Source organism: Larus michahellis, chromosome 13 (genome assembly GCF_964199755.1).
Source record: "Larus michahellis chromosome 13, bLarMic1.1, whole genome shotgun sequence".
NCBI classification, from domain to species: domain Eukaryota; kingdom Metazoa; phylum Chordata; class Aves; order Charadriiformes; family Laridae; genus Larus; species Larus michahellis.
The window spans coordinates 6,336,185-6,356,510 of record NC_133908.1 but is presented as its reverse complement, the minus strand read 5'-3'; the positions used below and the strand labels follow the sequence as shown (position 1 = coordinate 6,356,510).

General features: G+C 40.7%; 1 protein-coding gene across 6 annotated transcripts in view; it reads left to right on the top strand.

Annotated features, from left to right (window-relative positions):
- The window catches only part of CABIN1 (calcineurin binding protein 1), a 121,294-nt gene that overhangs the window by 64,535 nt on the left and 36,433 nt on the right, over positions 1-20,326 (top strand). For all 6 annotated transcript variants that reach the window (XM_074607098.1, XM_074607102.1, XM_074607099.1 and 3 more), the window contains 2 exons: positions 17,022-17,185; positions 19,209-19,305. In XM_074607098.1, coding sequence (XP_074463199.1) covers positions 17,022-17,185; positions 19,209-19,305 — 261 coding nt within the window. The remainder of the gene's footprint in view (positions 1-17,021; positions 17,186-19,208; positions 19,306-20,326) is intronic.

Sequence of the window (20,326 nt, the reverse complement as noted above, 5' to 3'; positions counted from 1 at the left end):
CTAGTTCCTGTAGGACTTCCATTGCTCTGGAAACTTGAGATTACTTTTATCTCTACAAGAAAAAAAAATGCCATCTGGAAGTGAAAACAAGGTTCTACTTCCTTAAAAACAGAAGATGAAATCTACTCTTCCTAAGTGGAAACAGAGTTCATGCTAGGATTTACAATGCGTATCCTGAACTGAAGAAAATAATTTGAAAGTGGAACAGAATTTCAAATATATTGACCTTAACAAACTCATATGCCGTGTTTGCAAGGAAAGCTAGCACCCTTATCTCGACAGCGCAGAGAGGTCTGGAATCTTTTTTAATATTCGTTATTCACCCCAGAACATTTCATCGAGAAATCCCAGTGTGCAAAAGTTAAAAATGCTTAGAAATATAAAAACACTTCCATCTGGCTTCTACTATTGTGACATTGGAGAGCATGTCCTAGAGCTCACATCGCATAGGTGATTCTGGCTGGCATTCCTCAAACTTATTTGGTTGTTACTGATTTAAAGATACAAAAGATTTAAGAAAAAAAAAAAAAAAACAAAAAAGAAAGCACTTGATGAAATGAGACTCTTAAAGAAGGAAACACACAGTGAAATATAAACTTGCCACTTTTAAATGGTGTGGAATAGTGCTTTTTCCCTCCTCCTTTCCCATCAAAAATAACTAAAAGGCAAGTATAAGACACGGTCTTTGAGAATTCACAGTTGCACCTAGGATAACTGCTCTTCTTTCTCAGAGATGGTTTGCTGAACTGAAAGTGTTCATTATGAGTATTTATTTTTAAAAGGACAAATGTTAGGTCATCTTGTTGACTCTGGGCATGTTTCAAGTTCCCTGTAATTGCTCGGTCAGTCTTTTTCCCATCCATTCTTCCTTGCCAAAATGCATAGAGTCTCATTGTTTCATTCTTGTATCACCCAAATTAAGCTTAAAAAGCATTGGATGTTAGCTGTTCCTACAGCCCTCACTTGCACTGGGTCTCCAAGTAATTAAGTAATTAAGAAAATACTGTATCATCTTTTACCCCTAATCAGCCAGAACACTTGAGAGTGTCCCAAATACTGCGCTGTGTAAAAATGATTAATAAAAGGCTTTTGCTATTACATAGTGTTATGTCTGAAGCAAGAATCCGGGCGTAGTTGTGCCAGCCATCTTCTGCAGCAGCCATTTCACCAGCCAGCTGGAGCAGGCGGCAGCGGAGCAGAGCTTCCTAAGCCAGAGCTGTAGCTTGGAGGTGTGCTGATGTGTGCATCCGAATAATTCGAGGTTATTTCTGACATGAGCGACAAACATTTACTCTGTTTTTGTGAACACCAAGTAAATAGTTTCAACCACTTTTTGTCACAACAGTACAGGATTTAAGGCATCTCTAACCTGTCTCCGAGATCCAGAATGTTTCTGGTTCCCACAGGTGTAGGGGATGCCACTAACACTTCACTCAGCCTCTGCATTTTTTTTAACCTTAGGTAGCTAAATTTGAATTTTGCTTAGTGGCACCATAAGTTACAAACACCTACATGTGCAAATAGTGCAAAATTCATTCTGCTTGTGATGGTTCAGACAATTGAGTAGTGTGTGGTGTGGGAATACGTGAGGCAAACCTGGGAAATGTCATGGTGATTGAGAAAAATGCTAATTGAGAGAGAACATAAGAAACTTCTGGAATTGGGTGGAATTGAAGATAATCTGTGGTGAAAACCATATCCTTTTAAACTCTAAAGAGACACGTTTTTTTCCTTAATTTAAGTTGGTAATGGACCTTTACCAAATAAACTGCTGTAAAGCAATTTGAAATCTAGGAACTAAGTATTATAATTCTTGTTTACCTTTTATTGTCATTTAAAGATGTGTGTGTTCTTGCTGCTTTTTATGGTACCGTGACTGTTCATTGCAATAGCTAAAAGGCATTAATTAGAAAATTAAATCCTTACATTGCCATAATTAGGGCTTAAAGGTATTTAGTTGTGTAGAACTTTTATATGACGTAATTTCCAATCTAGTGAACACCCAGTCCTTGGGCTATTAACTTTAAGCATTTTACAATGTATTTAATTCCAGGTACAACAACTACTTAATTTGCATAAATAAATGACAATACATAGGGAAAAACTCCAGTGCAATAGAGGAGATTGGAGCTCTGCTGTTAACAGTGACTAAATGAGCAGATGGAAAAGGGCAGGTCAGAAAGAAGCCTAATTGCATGAATGCATAGAAAGTAAGTATTTGTTTCAGTTCTGTATGTAAAACATAAATCCGTGATATGCAGTCAAAAGATTAAAGGTTAATGGATTTTTGAAATAATAGTGCCAAAACTGCATTGTTAATCAGTATAGATGGGGTTTTGCCTTTGGTAGCAAGATGTATGAGGTGTTGAAGACATGGGTTATTTTAAAGAGTGGTGATGCCCATGGTGAAATCTTAGCTTTAAAAGAAAAAAAGCTGACCCTTACTCTTTAAGGGGAGAGATAAACATAGGATATTGTTGATAAATGTAATTTTATAAAAGATAAATAGGATAGCTAAATTCTTCTTTAGCCATTTTTTCAAGATGCTGTTAAGCATAAATGTATAAATATAAAGCACGCAAATAAGTAGGAAGGGGCAAGGTATATGGGGCTTTCAGTGTGAGAAGCCTCAAATTGATGTGGTAAGAAAAGAGGAACGTGAAGAAATGAAAAGAAGGGTAAAAAGTGGGTAAAATGATGGGAAAGAATGATAACTTTAGCAACTGATTTCTGCATAGCGTGTGGGGAGACTATTGCAGTTGCGGCGCAGGCTATTAAACCTGAGGTGTTAGTAAATAGGATAGATTTTGAGCACTTCAGAATAATCCTAACAATTAGGAGGGTAAAACCCAAGCCAAGCCCCTGCAATGCTTAGAAAGGCAAGGAGGAAGTCAAAGCAATTGTGCTGCCTGCAAAAGCGAGAGGAGGAACAAGTACAGATAAAACGTTGAGACGTTTGTGATGAAGGTAATCAGGAGTGGAGCCCGGATGAGTGGCTGGGAAAAGAAGATAAGTTTAGCTGTGCTAAGCTGAGATTGAGAAAGTTGCATCAGACAGTTTGTGGGGCAGGATTAGCTGGACTGAGGTTGGCCATGGACTGGCACGCGTTTTGGGTCTTTTCATATGGGATTGCCTGAATGCATCGAAAATATGGAGAGGGAAGTATGGGGGGAGGGAATGGGCAAAGGGTAGCCCTTTGTTTTCCCCTTCAAATAGTTTGAGAAAGGGAGAAGGATGTAAATGAAAGAGGAGGCAAAGGAGTGGTGAAAGAAATGTGCCACCAGCACCCCCTGGTATTGCAGAAGCTGGAGATCAGTTTAAAAAACCCAGGGATGGGGGAGGGGATGCTCTGACAGTATAAATACAAGGAAAGGGTGTAAAAGGGTTGTCCTGCCGCTCAGTGAAAGGTGTTTCAGCTGTAGTGTGGCGTGGTGCGGGGGTGAGCACACGCCTGTCCTGGCTGCCTGTGGCAGAGGCCCCACGGCCACCAGCAGCCATGGCTGCAGCTGCTGGCGGGCAGCCGGTGGCAGGAGGCCTCTGCCTCTCTCCTCCGCTCTGAGCATCCCGGCGGGCACCGCCGGCTCAGCACCGTGGGGAGAGGAGGGAACCGGCCACGCTGGAGAAAAATAGGTCACAAACCGGCCTTTGGTGATGGCGAGGTGAATGAAGGGCGATGAAGCGGCACCAGCGGGGTTAAACCGGGTCAGGGAATATTTTGGGAAGGTTTGGCGGACAGGTGGGAGCAGATAACTGGTTTGTTTTTTTTTTTTTATTAATGCTTGCAAACCGACAGGAGCAGCTGTTTACTCGCTTGCCCTAAGTGGGATGGCTCTGAGCCAGGCTCGGTAATAATTGGGACCAACATCTTATGTCAAACACCACCGTCCTCCGGCAGGAGAGCGAGCAAACAGCCCCAGCCCTGCACGCCGCCCCCAGTTGCAAAGAAAGAGGAAGATTAAAAAAAAATATAAAATAAATAAATAGCCGCGGCGGCAGGAAATCTAAGGTATGCGGTTTCCAGCGGTCGGGCGAACTCCGGTGCGAGAGGAAGCGTGAGGCGCGGGGGCGGCGGGGCCCGGCCCGCCCGGTCAGGTGGGGGCGCGGGGGCGGTGCGGAGCGGAGCCGAACCGGGGGGGGGACCGGGCGGGGGCGGGCGCGCTCCGGCGGTGCGGGCCGCCGGGGAACTCCGGCGGAGCCATCCCGGTAATGGTGAGTGCGGGGGGCGGCCCCGCGGCCGTGGGAAGAGGCCGCCCCGCGCGGGGCGGGCGGGGGAGGCCGGAGGGAAACTTCCCCCCCTTCTCCCGGCGCACAGTGGGGGAGACCGGGGCCGGCGGGAGGGAGGGGAACGAGCTTCTCGCTCGACGGAGAAAAGGCTCCGGTGCTGCTGGCCGCAGCCAGGGCGCTGGGCTGCGCGGTGATGCCCCGGGGGGGGGGGGCCGGGGGGAGCCGGGCGCTGTGGCGGGGGCGGCGCGGGGCCCTCCCCGGTAGGGACAGATGCGATGTTGTAGTAAGTTTGCTTTCTCTCTGCCGCCAGAAGCACAAATAGCTGCTGGCTTCCCTAAATTGCAGTGCGTTTCTCAGTGTGGCGAGCCTTCGCCCCTTCCCGTCCGCCTTGTCCGCGGGTGTTAAAGCCCTTCCACGAGCCGGTCGTTCCCCGCGGGGAATCCCTTCCCCGGGGCCGGGCTGGGCGGGCTTCGGGCGCCCGCGGGTTCACCCACAGCGCCGAGCTGGCAGCCAGGCGGCAGATGTGCTCTGATGACATTTACCGTCGTGGTTGGGAAATACTTGATTAGTTCTCTTCGCCTTCGGGTAGCGGCTGTAACAGATCTGCTTTGCTGCACAGAGGAAAATCCCGAGAGCAATGGGAAACAGAGGAGTCGACAGAAGTTTGGAAGGGGGGACGAAAGGGTGAGGGATTTTTGTTTTCTTGTGTCTGTATTGTTTGGAATTTCTCGGTCTCCTTCCTCCACCCCCTTAGTGGGATGAATTATTTAGCACCCTCGTTTTCAGTTCAGCCCTAAAGCTTGCAAGGGGAGGCTTTCATGTCTAGAAGAAAAAAAGAGACAGTAGGTCTGTAAAAATCATGTCTGGCACAGAGCAACCCAGCTGTGATCTCTGGTGTGCACTCTGCTGTTCTGCCTACGACAGCCAGGCTCACGCTGGAGATTCCCCTTCTTAACGGTGACCTAACAGAAAAGCCTGGTGTTCAGTATCTATTTTGCATGAGCTACTATGCTGTAGCAGTCGCGGCTTCATTCAGCTAAAGAGAGAGAGAGGATAAGAGGATTCCAATTTAATTAGCAGTTTGTTAAAACCAGTCAGCTTTGTCTGGTCACATGTTTATAATTTTAGAACGTATGTCTTAATTGCAGTAAATTCTGGTGGTGTGCATAAAGCAAGTGCTACACGCTGTTTGCGGCATTTGCTGTGGCAGCTTCATGTTTCTCTTTTTTTAATTTACTGCAGCATGTGTTTATTTGTGCAATGGCAGATTTTTGTGTGTGCTGTGGGTATTTTGCATGAAGGAGATCTAGGAACTAAAGCATATGCCGTGGAGGTTTTTATTACCCATGGAGCTGCAAGATGTGTCTTTTTTATTGGAGCGTATTCAGGTTGACATCTTGAATATCCAGATATTGTTCTGGTTGTTTTCAATAATAGGACTTTTGTGTGTTTTTAGCATCTTTAATCGGAGTCTGAAATACTCTAAATGTTGAGGCCTTCCTCACTTCTCCTCCCCCTCAATAATTACTCTGGTTGTTCTCAAACAAATAATTCTTGTCTCACAATATCCCTGAAATCAAACACCAGCAGACTGCACCCTGTCTTCTGCCTAGCTAACTGAGTCACTGCCATGCCTTGTGCTAGATTAAGCTGTTATAGTATTGCCGCTGTTTGAATATTGAAGATCCCCTGTGTATACTGTGATTTACGTTACTGTAAATAGGGTAATTGAATTCTAGCTTCTCTGCAATGTCTTGTTCCTCTGGTGTTATCAAAGATCAGTCAAGTTTAGTTGGGGTGCTAGGCAGGCTGCTGCCTAAATGTCTACTTGAATTAGACGTTTCCAGTAACTCTTATAATTGGATAAAGTATTACTTTTGCTCATTTGTTTGTAAACCCTGTATTGCTGAGGAAGCCCTGGGAGTCCCTGAAAGCAACATAGTATTAACGCATATTCCCACCCCCAAACCAAAAAGGTAAAATAGTTGAATAACAGAGTTAATGAAATTCTTTTTTGTTGCGTGAATTCCTGTATCAGAGGAGAAAAGATATTCTGAGGTTAGCTATGGGGTGTATAACAGTAAGAGATTTTTTTGCCTTTTATAGCAGTCAGGACTCGTTCAGGGCCTCCACTTGCTGGACAGAGAAGGGAAGTGTTATATGGACGCTGCTGTAGTGGGGGGAGAAGAGGTAGTGAAATGAGTTATGTGTCAGCTCCTAATAATTTAAGTTGAAGATCTTAATTGGTGAGGATGAAACGTGCAAACTCACGTAGAGCTTTAGTTGTTTGAGAGGAGTGTGTCTTCTCCAAGGCTTGACTCCTTTTTACCACTGCACATGTCTTTTTCTGGTTCATAACTGCTAATATGGGGTATTTGTTTCTTATTACTGGTTTTAAATAAGCTGCTTCTGGCCCTCAGCTTCAGCTGACAAACAGTTTGAAATCCAGGATTCGTACTTCTGTCATTCCTAAGCCAGTATGAAACCTCAGACAGAACTGTGACCTTCAAATACGTACTAAGTCGTGTATTTGTAAACACATATCTCTATAAAACTGGCATTAAAGAAAAGGAATAGGGAAGCCTAGTCAGATCTTGCAGGATTCTGATTTAAGATTAGAAGGCTTTTCCACTAGCTCCTGCTGTCATTTTACCTCTCTCAGGACACTAGAGGAATTTAAGTTTTTGTTCAGTTCAGCTCTCCATTTCTTTTGTTCTCAACGTTGATGAAAGATGCAAGTATTTCTCCGTGCTTCCAGATTGTGTGCACATACCGAAATACCAGCCGGTGATGGAACATGCCATTCTTGTCGCTTAAATGGCTCTTAGAATTTCATGGCTAATAGTGAACAGTTGAGTATATTTTTATTTTTTTTAGTACCATTCCTGGTATGTGTGGCATTTTATATTTTGATCCTGGTTGGTAGTACTTGTTTATATTCATGCTATTAAAAATATTGACAGTTCTCCGTTACATTCCTGTATACAGCTGTCTTCAGTTTTGTAAATAACTTCACAGCCTGTTCGATGAAATTTATTAGCTTTTTCCATAATCTAGATTTGTTCCTAAGTAAGCTGCAAAGCCCCTACCTATGTGTATTTTGAAGGCTGTGTCTCCTAAGCTATTAAACATGAGTCTGAGGTCATAACAACTCTAATGAAAATTTGATGAAACATTGCCAGTACCCAGCCAGAGGTAGTCATTACAACTACATATTGATATGTTGCCTTCTAATGATGACATAGCTCTTTCCTGACCAAGCTGCGGCATACACAGTACACAAATCTGTTTGGTTTTGTGTTGCATTCCCTTCAGCCTACTTACTTTTTTCATACTTACCAGGTTAGTTGAGAGAAGCTTTGCCCAACAGGTTGCCGAGGAAGAATGTACTCTTTTGAAATGTGGTTCGCCAGAGTTAGATGATGTGGCTGCATGATCACTCGCAATGCTCTGAGATAAGAGAAATTCATGTGTCTGAACAATGCGTCTTAGCTGAAAGGAGGTTTCTAGGTAATTTTATATGAAGATGAAATTTTATATCAAGATGAAATTAAGCTGAAGGCTCTTCTCTGGTAGTTTTAAAGATTATCACTTGATTGTATTTCATGAGCTGCCGTGTGATACTGCTTTAGAGAGTTTTCTCTTTTCAAAAACTGTGATGGTAACTAGTAGGAAGGTTCTCTGGACCTTTTGATTTATATTCCTTCAGGCTCAAAGATTTCTTTCAGCAGGATCTCCTAATGCCATGTACTCCAGTGATTTGGTGCTGGCAAGAAAGAACATTGAGTGCTTGATCAGTATTATTTAATGAAATGATAGCATTTTTCTGTGCACTACTCATCTAACCTGAGCCCCTCTAGCTTTTGGTATTTTCTGAGATTTTGTGTCTCACTTGGCGATATATTTGTAACACATACAGGTGGATTATGTTACTTTTTCTAATCGTTTTATGAATATGCTGAAGTATTTTGCAAACACTGGGATTTTATGGTTTCTCATTTTCATATTTCAGTGTGTGTGTCATTATGCAGAAGAGAGTCTAAAAGCTGAAAGACACTCTGCCGTCAGTGCAGGGATGGTGGATGTCAGCTGTGGGGTGGGAGTGGGCAGTTAAGCATTTTGTTTGCTTAAAAGTAGGGGATGTAGGATTGAAGAGCAGGTTTTGTTGGCATAAAAATATTTTGGTAAAATAACTTACTAGCTCTCTGACAGCCTAGTTTAAAATACTCAAAATCAGCTGAATCTTGTATGTGGAGACTGTGTTGCTGTTAAAAGGATAATCACTTATACTTTATGTATTGGGTAATCAGTAAGTTACGTGTAGAACTTGTATATACAAAGTAGGTGAAAATGTGTTTCTTCAAATCCTGTGAAATCCTTCAAGCCTAGTGAAATAGTAAAAGGTGGGATCCTGTACTATGAGATCCTTACTACAGTTCTTCAGCATGAAGAATCTCCGAACAACTTATAATTCTACATGAACAATGTTCCGAATTTCAATAATTAGCATACCTCTTAATAGTACAAAGTTCTTGTTTTCCTTTTCTTTCTAGTATCATGTATACTGTACTAGATGATGGAGGTGAATCAGTGAAAGCTGTTTGGAGATAGACAGCTTTAGGTACCCATAAGGCAAGTAGGTAAGACTTAGCATTTTTCCTTTGCTGCACTCATCCACTCAACTTGACAATTAGCTGATCTTCTTGTGAAAAATCTGTCATCTTTTGTTGTAGCAGCTGCCTTGGCCCATTTGGTCATTCTGCATGTCCTTTTGAACATCTGTCGTATGTTTAACTTACTCTTCATTTAAGCATTGGCCTGTTGTTATTCCCAGAGGAGTGGAAAGGCTACCTTTTGGAGAGTGAGACATTTGAGACTTATCTTCAGACTTTAACTCTTCTGTCCCCGCATTAGATTGCTAGGTGTTTCTAATCTCTCTTCTTCATACCTAGGCTTTGCTATGATGTACAACTCTTGTATTCATTGAAGGCAGGAGGGTTGTCACAATAGTATTAGTAATACACTGTGCCAGGTTCACTATTTTTGGGTGTTACTGGGTGTAGGCAAAAAAGATAGCTGATAGTTCTGTGTTCTGAAGCATTTTTCGATTTTTCTTAAAATTAGGCTGAGGTAACTTTCCCTGTGCCAAGTACAATCTAATACCAGTTAAAGTTCACGTATGCTACTATCTGTTTACTTTGGAACCTCTGGGAAGATGGGGACAGTCACTCTGGCAACAGAAGTGTAGAGGTCTAGGTAAAAAAAATCTCACAATCCTGAAACTTACCCTTCTTTGGGAACCGATGGCTTCTCCCAGCTTTGTGTTAGCCCCAGTTCTCTTTCTGGTCCTGCAACCCCTCCTTTAGGAATGAGAATGACTAGTGGGGCTCAACCTTGGCATCCTACTGATAGAGACCAGGACTGCCTGTAGACTTGCCAGTTGGCAGTTATCTCCCCTAACGTTTGTCATCTTTTATGACTTACACGTCATCCTTTGTGTTCAGGGGAGGTAGTCGTTTCTAGCATGTAGCTCATCACATCCTAAGGTGGAGCCTATAGTAGTTCAGGTGAGCCACAACCCCTAAGTGCCTTTTTCTCTGTGTGAAAGGTTCCTAGGTAATATCATTAAATGTGCGTGTCTATATCTTAAACATGTGGACTTAGATTAAACGAATCCTGCATGTTGTTGAAAAATGAGACTTTGCTATTTTCTGCAAGGGGCTTATGCAGTAGCCTGCACACTTCCAGGCAGATGGATGGACTGTACCAAGCTTGTTTGATTAGCTTTGAGTACCATTTGCATCTGATGCCAGGCAGTCTGGTTGTAGCAGATATGCAAAAAAGATCTAAGCAGAAAAATCCTCTTAAAACAACGAAAGGCTGTCTGTTAGTCAACACCAGAACCCCTGTCACTTCCTAACCGTTTATTTTGGTGGTAATCTTCCTGCGTCTAGCCCCTGAGAATGCCTAAAGAAATGCGAAATCCTGGTAGAGAGTTTTCCTGTCGAGGGTTTCATATTCTCTCATTAGGTTTCTGCATAAAGTTATTTGCTTAATAGAAGATCTAGAAGCATTCTGTATTCTTTGGATTTCTGTGCTTTGTATCCTTCCAAAGAGAGGATTCCAGGCTCTTTCAGACAGGGACAGGACATAAACCAAAATGTACCCCAAAAAAAGATACTGAAGTAACAAAGGCATAATCAGAAATTCCAGCACAGGTGAGCGGACACCTTTCTTGGAGTTTTCTTTTGAGTAGATAGAATGCCTGACTAAATCTCTGATGACTTCCCTTCTGCATTGCTTCGGCAAACCTGTTTCTCTCCTTTTTAAACCCCAGATTGGCTGCAAGACACAGTGAATGAAACTTACTGCTGATAATTTAATCCCTTTCCTAACCAATCCCTTTTTCTCTCTTTCCTAAAATACAGCTGGTAAAAGGGAGCAATTTCCGGAGGAAAGACAATAAAGTCTTTTTATCAATAGCTGACCTTCCTGCTTAAGGAGTTATCTAGCTGTTCAAAAGGGAACCTTTTTTCATGTTGGTAACAGGAAAAAAAAAAAAGGGTTTTCTACAGCTATATCTTCAAATCCACCTTTGCTTTAGCACCCCAGATTTGCAGAGTAGAGAAATGAGGAGCTAGGCAAGAGGGAATCTAAAGATTGTTTCTTGGAGTACTCTGGGGAAGGATACTCCACCAGTGCTGTTGGTGTTAATCTGGAAAAGTAGTGCAGGGAGCAGTTGTCTTCATCCAGGGGATGATGTATTATGCACACACCTCCTGCGTTTCCTGGGTTTTCAAGTGGGTGATGTCTGCCTGAGGCACACCGTTGCAGAGCTCCGGAGGTAAGGCAGCTGTGTCATTGCTTGAACAGGATTGCACCTTCAAAACAGGTTTTAAGAGAGCAGCCTGTCGCTCCTTCTCACTTTCTTCTCCCTTTCTTTCCATTGTAGCCATGGAGTACAATGGATTCTTTATTTTGTTTTGTTATAATCTAGTTAGCTATTTCCCTTTAAAAAGTGACGATGTGACTTTCTGTTGACATCAATGTGAGATCACATGGTACATGGGAACCGTCTCAGTAAAACCTCCTCAAGCCTCCTGACAGGGTGAACAAAACCTTCTAGATTCTGCCTGGCAAATGGCCAAACCCAATGTTTTGCAAAAGCTATCCTTAGACCTCAGTTTCTGTTTCGCTAATTTCACCTGAACTTGCAACTCATTATCTTAACAAGGCATTTCTGGTTTTATATAATTGCTTATGCAGCGAGGAAATGACTCCCTTTCCCTGCCTCGTGTGTGTGTGTCCCTGACTCACGCTCACACGTAGTCGTCTCTCCAAGTGGGTATGGCTTCGGTGTTCTTTTCATAGCGTTAAAACCAATTTAATGTCAAGTCAACTGTAAAATGATGGTTCTAGAAGTTGAAAAATCTGAAATTTAAGACTCTGAAAATATTTTGTGTTTTGAAAGACAAATAAGAGTTGAAAATTGTCCATTATATTTCTTTATCAGCGTATGGTAATTGGAGCATGTGGAGCATTTTCATTTGTCAATATTTTGCATGCTGCTTGCTTGCTAAAATAGTGCTGCAGAATTCCACAGTCCTTCCAGAAAGCAGACATACTGTTCATTCACTTCTAAGAGTGTGTGCATTTAAAAAAGAAGAAAAAAACTGAAATAGACAATATTTACCTTGTAGTCGAGGAATTGTAGTCCTGCTTGGTTACGAGTTACTAAAAGGAAGTTGCTGCAGTTTTGCCTTATTTCTGTTTCCTTTTCCAGGCTGATAAAATGTAACTTATGTTAGCATACTGTTTTTGATCTTCTGTTACTATACGACGTGAACAAGAGTAACAGCAGACAAGAGGAGTGCTGCTTAAATACTCTGAAAAAGTTTGTAAGACTTTTCTGAAGTTGGCTAGGTTACTTACAGAAAGCAGGGGCTGCCTTTTCTTTTCCTTGATGACACAAGTCCCTGCAGCTAATAACTTCAATATTCTGTATATAGCTGCTTTCATTTCTTAATTCTTTTGTACCCACTCGCATTCCTGTTCACTGAGGTGGAATTATTCCACTGCATACTGAGCAGCAGTGTGGATGAAATGAAGAATTGACGAAGAAAAATAATAGAATTATCAGTAGAAAAGAAGAAAAGCTAAAATCAGGTGACAGAGTGAAACAATAAGAGATACGGGAGCATTGGATGAGAAGAGGTGATTTACTAATTTGCTAATTCGGGGAGGGGGCAGCAGTTTTAATGGTTACCCTCAGCATGAAGTCGCGAGCCATTGAAACACATGCCAAGTTGAACACAAAATAGAGCAATGCTTAAAGAGAGGAGTAGGGAAGTTCAAGGCTCCGTGCTGTACTTTTTTATCTGAAAAGAGTGAGATTTTTGAATCCTATATGTTGAAACTATTCAGCTTGAACCATATTCCTTTCCCTTTCAGGCCCCCAGTGCAAGATCTTATGTTGACCTAGATAACTGTGAAGAGAGGACATGAATAAAGCTAGTAGGACTTCTGTATGTTGTGCTTAACTCTGTATTAAAACGTAGACTTAAAAAAATGAAAGTTTTTAGGAAAATGTGAGCTTTCCAGAGATTATGCAATTGTGTTCAGTTCAGCTTCTGCTCTTAAAATATTGTGTAGGTTTTTCCATTATTAATCGGTGTCTTCTCCCCACCACTTTATTAGTTGATTTTTTTTGTCTCATTTTATAACAATCTTTAAATAATATTTAAATTAGATTTGTTTTTAGTAAATAGGACTGTCTTAATATGACATTACTGAGATTGACAACTACCGGTTGAAGAAGTGTTTGTTTTTGCTTTGGTCACTTGAAGGCGGCAGCAGAATTGAGTTTGTATGTGGTGCAGCACTTCTGGGACCCTTGGAAAAAAAGAAAAAAAGGGGAATTGCGTCATAACTAATTGGAGATCTTTATTTGTAGCAGTAGTTGTTTTATGTGTTTGCTTTTTATATGTGAATCGGATCATCTGAAGTATGACTAGCATTTCTCCATTTCGTTAAGAAGAGGAATCATGGAGCATTGAGAGAGTTGATCTCTGCTTAGAAAATGGCTTACTCCAAAGCTCTGCAGCGTCAGCAGCAGCCATCCCCAGAGAAGTTTGGGTTTTGTTGAGAACTGTCAGCCTTTCCTCCTCAGAGAGGCATTCCTAAACCCTAGGGAATCCCCTCCTGTAAAGTTCTGGAGTAAGCAGCATGGAGGAATAATAAGTACTTCCTTCCTTTCTATTTTCGGTGACTGAACTAGAAAGTATCCACTATTGCTGTAGCATGTGCTCCCAAAACCGTGTGCAGGGTGGTCCTCTTCTTGCCCTCCTCCCTGAGCCTTCAGCTCTTCTGCAAGGGAAGGTTGTGCAGCAAGTTTCAAGCTGAAAAAGATTTTTAAAGTGTCACCAGGAATATGATATACTGAATTCATTATTCAGTTTCGTATTTAATGTAAAATTCAATATGAAGTTATGCACAGAATTTTCTTGTACTTCCAGATTTATTTTTTCTAGCAGTGCGTATCAGGCTTGATTCCCCCGCCGCCAGCTCTTACAGGGTGTTTGTTTAGCCAGGAAGGCATGGAGAGCAGCTTCATGTTTTGGATCTTGAGAGGCATTTTGGAATTGTTGGAAGCGTCTCACTGCTTCCTCTGGTTTTGTGTAAACAGCTTTGCTGGCTGTGGCAGGAGGGAGGAGAACCTTTCAGCTGTGGAACGGTGGCCAGTAAACAAAAGCGGTGCATTGGACTTGAAATCCTTCTGGTAGCCCGAGCCGGAGGCATTTTGTCGAGTGGCCTGAGTGGTGATGATCAGTGACAAAACCTTTCAAAGAACTGCAGATATTTGTCACAAGGATCTGCACTCCTCTGTGTGTGTACTTCCAAGGGAGGTACTTTGCTAACAAATCTGAATTTTCAAATGATGATATGAAAGCCTTAATATTAGTCAAACTGAATAATGTTTTCCAGTCTCCTCCCCAGCCATTTCGTGACAAGCTTTACATTTGTATCTTTCTTAAGTTTTGCTTAAAAAGCTGACTGCTAGGCTATTTAAAAAAAAAATAAATAAATTGCAGTACGTGATCAGAATTCACAAATATTCTTTCTGAAGGTTATTGACACTTAGGAAGGAAAAATTCATGCCTGATGGGCTTAGTTAAATTTCTCTTTGGGAGAGGTTTGAATGAGACTTTCTTTAGTCTCTGACTCAAATTGCAGTCTTAAGAAGAATTCAACATCACTCATTAAATATATTCTGATAAACTCACTTTAATATCAGTGTTTTGCATATTGCTTAATAAAATCACAGTGGGTAGAGTGAAGGTTGTTCTGTGTGGCAGGTTTCTTTCTGCCTTTGACTTGAGGCTGCATGCGAAACAGGCAGGTATGTACATAGGACAGTAATCTTATTTATCGCTGTTCTGCATTTGTAAAACTGCAAGTCGACACACGACAAGTCAGTGACTTGCCTTTTAAAATGAGACCTTCTTTTGTAATTCCAGCGATAAAGTAAACTTAAACACCTATAACGTGAGTTTTAGTTTAAGCTCTTCCAATGTGTTCCATTGTAAAAGACAGAAGAGGAACATTCCCCAAAATATGCAAATTTGTTTCTGTCAGATGGACTCTGTCACTTTCATGGCTTTCTAGCTGCAATTAGCATATCTGCTCATTGCAAATAGTTTTACTGCATTATTGTGATTTCCAGGGTAGCATTAAAAAAAAAAGGACATGTGAGAAGGAGCTGCAAATTATTTTCAACTGACTCCAGGTACGGTATCCAACAGCTCCCTCCAAGTGATCTGCATAACTCAAATGAAGGATGAAATAACGCTGAAAAAGACCAGGAACCTACACATTGGCTGTCTTGCATTCCTACAGTATGCATCTAAGTTGACCATAAATTGTTTTGTATAGTTAAATTGGCTAAGTAGGTTGTTGCAATGTAGTGCCATTATGAGGCATTCAGTTCTTTTTAGATTTGGCAGCAACCCAGTTTACGTATGTGCAGAGAAGCAAAAAATACCAGCTTCAGAATGTGTATGTTTCATCTGTAGCATGAAAGGAAAATCACTGTATACTTTGGGTGAAGAAAAAGCTTCTCTATTTACATAAAGGATGAGCTGTGTTATGGAACCGTTACCTACAAGATCTGTATGTGCTTGAGAGCCACTGAGCTGCATGAGCAGATAAGAGCTTGCCACCGAGCCGCAGAAGGTGCTTGTGGATGTTGGTAGTTGGGGATAGGAGGAGGCAACAGTTGTGCCTCAGGGGTCAGTTGTGGTACAGTTTTAGGTACTTTCTGGAAAAGGGAAGCTACAAAAAAAAGTTCGAAAGAAAGCTTCAGGAGGCAAGAGGAACAATGTCTTTCTTTGTGATCACTAGGGAGTAAGAGTAGAGAGCACGAGGAAAAGCAAGAGTAAGAGAATTTGGCAGTACAGTCTGTGCGTTGTATCTAGTTGAAGTCGTTGTTTCCTATTTAAAAACACTGGTATTTGTGTGTTGTTTTTTCACAAGTTCCTATACATCCTGTGGAGTAGAACTGCAGATACTCTGAAGATATGCAGGGGGAGGGTCTTTTGTAGACAGGCCGGTTACATATCTGCTTCTTTTGTGGCCAGATGTCATTTATGATTGCAGTAATAATTTCGTTTGCCTCCACCTTGTGTTAAGTTCTGAAGGATTTTACTCACACTGAAAGTAAAGCTAAAAATAGCGAAGCAAGACCTTTAAACAAGGATAAAAGAGTAAATGTTTGTATATCCTGCTCTCTGAACAGTTTTGGAAAGCGAAATTCATTTTCAGTCAGGTACTTCTGTCAATGAGACTATTCTTTCCTGCATTGTCACAAAATGGTATACAGGACCAGAGGATTTTCATCTTAAAGAGCTGCTGCAGGAAAAGTTTCAGGACTGAATAAAGCGCAAAGGGTTTGCACTGATGTAACAGCAGTTTTTGTGAATGGTCATTGTGTAAGTTACATATTAATGTGCAAGCAAAGTAACATTTGCATTGCGTTTTTTCAAATATGATTGACTAATGTGTTGACAGCATCCACGTTAAGAACCTGAAAAAAATTCTACTTGGATTCATTAGGCATTGCAAAATCTGAGCTGAGTAACTGTAATGAAATTATATTTTCTATCAGTCTCCAGCCTTGGTCCCCAAAGATTGCCTTGTCCCAGAAATTTAATTAGAAGGCTCAGGATCTATGCACAAGTACTTTGAATCTGCCCCTGGAAAATGGATACTGCTGAGGAAAGTGATTCTTCCTATCAGACTGGTTAGTGCCATGTGAACACTGATGATATCAAGGCAGTAACCAAGTTCTAAGATGTTCAATAAAAGATTATTTGAAGATAGAAACTTGCTGTGACTGCACAAGAGTAGCAGCTTTAAGGCCAGGAAAACTTATTTTAGGTTACTCCTTGTTTTTTATGGTAGTTGAGCTTTGGCTTAGGAGGGCAAGTTCACAGACATTTAAGAAAAATGCACAATATAATTTAGGCTTTGCTTGTGGTTTTTTTTCTGGGAATAGTTCAGAAGCATATTTAGAAGGTGTGCTGTGGCTTCTGCAAGCCTCCCTCTTTTGCTACTGGCAGAAATTGGTTGACTTTAAATCCAGATCTCCCTGTCTGAAGGACTGCAGCATTTGTTTGATCATTATTCCCCTAACCCTTAGTGAAATTCAACGTGCTGCAGAATCCGATCCATATTTTAAGACTTCTGTCCTTTTCAGTTGTGTCCTTCTTTATGGGTTTCCTCTTTTCCTTTCTCTGCAGGGAATCTGGCGCATCCCCGTGGATGAGATCGACCGCCCGGGCAGTTTTGCATCTCATATGAACCGCTCTATTGTCTTACTGCTAAATGTGTTGTCACAACTAAAGGATTACAACACCTTGCTCAAAGTCTCGTCTATGCTACAGAGGACCCCTGATCAGGGAAAGTATGATATATTTATTTTAATCCATTACTTTGTAAAGCTTTAAATATATTTTGTTCACTGCGTAACTATTTTATTTAAAGTCATTCTTAGTTTAGGAAACAAGTCTTTTAACAGATTTTCTTGGGAATATAGTGGAATGATGGTTAATTTTTCTCAGGATTACAATTCCATAATAGAGTCTGGAATTTCTCTGCATTTCTCTTGAAACTTGGAGCAGCCACAGCGCAGCTGCCTTAACAGGCTCGCAGAGGTTTTCTGTCATGTGGAGGGATTCGCTGGTGGAACAGAGCACTGTGACTTCTGCACCCCTCTGTTGGCCTCTTGCGTAAGAGCGATGTCCAGCGAGGGAGGTCACAGCCCAGGCATCCTGCCTTCCTGTAATCCTGAACAATGGTTATGTGCCTATTGGCAGCTGATGCTATTTAAAAAGCTTATCCTATTTAGAGGTGATCTAATTTTAATTGCATTAGCCGTATTTAAGAAAAAAGAAGCCATTTAATGTGAGCTATATACAGACTCATATCAATGGGAAGACCAAAATAAACATCTAAGGAAAACTTTGAAGTGATTGAAGTAGAATACTAGTAGCTTGCTGAGTGGTAAATGTTGAAGTTAGTCTCTGGCAAATGCTTAAGAAATTGAACTGAATGAGTGATGGCAATAAGTTGGAGGCATTGAAGGTTTCTTCATGTGTTTTTGAGTGTGAGTGAATGTGAATTTGCGTAGATCGTAATATGTCTGGGAATATGTCACCACATGTTCAGCAAACTTGAAGCCAAAAATACTTTGACTTTTAGCATATCAGAAGTACTGGACCATAGAAGGTTTAAATTCTGTCCTAAGCAAGCCCACAGTTGTACTAAAAATATTATGTTATTTATAAGTCTAGACTGAATTTAACAAACAAGTAATTTGACATGTTGGATCAGTCAGTGCCAGCCATGGTGAACTGCAGTCGTTACAGGAACTTACAAATGCAAATATTCTGGGTGTGTCTGGTATATGCCTGTAACAACCCTATTTTTAAAAATAGGGCATTTTCCACCAAACTTTAGTTATTACTGAACTGATGAGGAGTCAGTTTGTTTTTTTTTTTTTCTGTGAAGCAAACCATAAAATTACCAATTTATTGTAATACTGTAGAGAGAAAATATGCGTATTAAAAATGTTGGCTTTTTGACTGAAAATAATACCTTTCAAAATTATTTACGTGATTTTTAGCCCTCTCATTAAAACCAGCCAATTCTGAAGTAGAAATTCAGTTTTCCATCAAACTCAGTTAGGTGGAGTTGATGGCTGAAGCTGTTTTCCTTGAAAGTGGACTAAAGCATTATGTCAGAATACACTGAAGTTACAATGCTCTAGTAAATTAAATGAAGCTATAGAGTCAATAAGCTTTACACATATAATATTATTTTTTTTATAATACTAAATAGCAAAAAGGTTATTATCCCAACAGTGTTTTAGATCTAAAAAACCTAGATTCAAAGGCAATTGATATGACCAACGAGAAAGGATTTGCTGATGTCCTTAATCTCGCATGCACGGTTTATCCAGAACATGGAAAACACCTGACGGTTCAAGATAGCTTTGTGTGACTAATTTTTTTTTTTTCAAGAAAAGGTTTGAATAAAAAGCTGGTATTTGAGGGTCACAGAAAGCTTGATATATCAAAACTCCAGTTCTGGTTCTCCATTTTGCTCTGTATTTGGCTTTTGTTTTGTTTTGGAGTTTTGTGTTTTTTTCATTTTCCTCTTCCCTCTGTTTGTAGATAGTGCTGTCTTTTGCTTCATGCACGTCATCTTTGATGATTGTGGGGAGGGGAGGGAAACACAGTGAAAGTGTTATATTTCAATATGCAACTGTGTATGTTTTGGTTTCTTCTAACTTGTTTTAAAATTGTTGTGTTGGATGTGGGGTTTGTTGTTGCCGTGTTGGTTTTTTTAATGTCCTGGTGCTTGCTTTTAAAGTGCTATAAACTTTTGGCAGTTAGCTTAATTTCTGTTATCTCACTGTGGCACAGGAAGTACTTGCGTGATGCAGATCGCCAAGTTCTGGCCCAACAAGCATTTGTGCTTACAGTGAAAGTGTTGGAGGACACTCTCAACGATCTGACGCAGGTAAGGCAGCAGCGCATTTAATGGTCGTTGATTTAGTAATTAGATTTTTCTAGGTTCAGTTTACTCATTCCTTAGATTTCCTTAGACTGAAAGGTTGCATTATTATCACTTTGTTCTAATACCTTTTGTTTATATGCAACTACACAGAAAACTTTCTTCCAGCATTGTTGTTTTTCGTTTTTGAAATCCAGTAACAGAGTTGTTGAGAATGGATTGTAGTAAGTCTAATTTAAGTCCCTTAAATTTTAAATGATGGTCATTACGTGGAGTATAAGAACAGCTACATTTTTGGGTGGGATCTGTTGGAAATTTCCTTTTGAAATGAACTAAAATTCCTCTTGCAAAACAAAATCAGACAACTAGATATTACATGCCTAGCCATTTTTAACAGCTAGTCCTTGACAGCATCACACCTGCTGTTACATTTAATTGTAATTTTTATTTAATATTTAAAAGTCATTTAGAGACTAATCAGTTTCGAGGTTAAGATAACTGGAAATTGGAAGCTTATTTGGTAAACACATTCAAAGAAGAACTTATTCCTAAGGTTTTTCAAGTTAACAGAGTATAAGCTTAGCAAATTAAATGAAAACATCCTTAAGAACACTAGAACTATGTGTATGACATAGTTTGTTCATAAATCCAGATGGAAGAATTGTATCATTATCGATTTTTGAAAGGTGAGATGGTGTACTGAGATTTTCTACCTTTGGACTGTCACCAAAGTAATGGTGCAAAAATTAAAATACTATAGGGATTTTAGCATATTTCTTGATATACTAACAAGAAGTTATGTAAGAGGAACCAAAGGGAAGGTTCTTAAATTTGAGGTTGATCTGCAGCTGCCAAAAGAAACAGCTTCAGTTTTGATTTCAATACATTAGAAGAGAATTTTGTGCTATTAAAACCTTGGGTGTCATTTAGTTGGATCCCATAGTATAGACTGAAGTAGCGGGAGAAAAAAAATTAACATTGCAGCTTTGGTTCAGCCTGTGCTGTTGATTTCTCTGTGGTGTTTTCA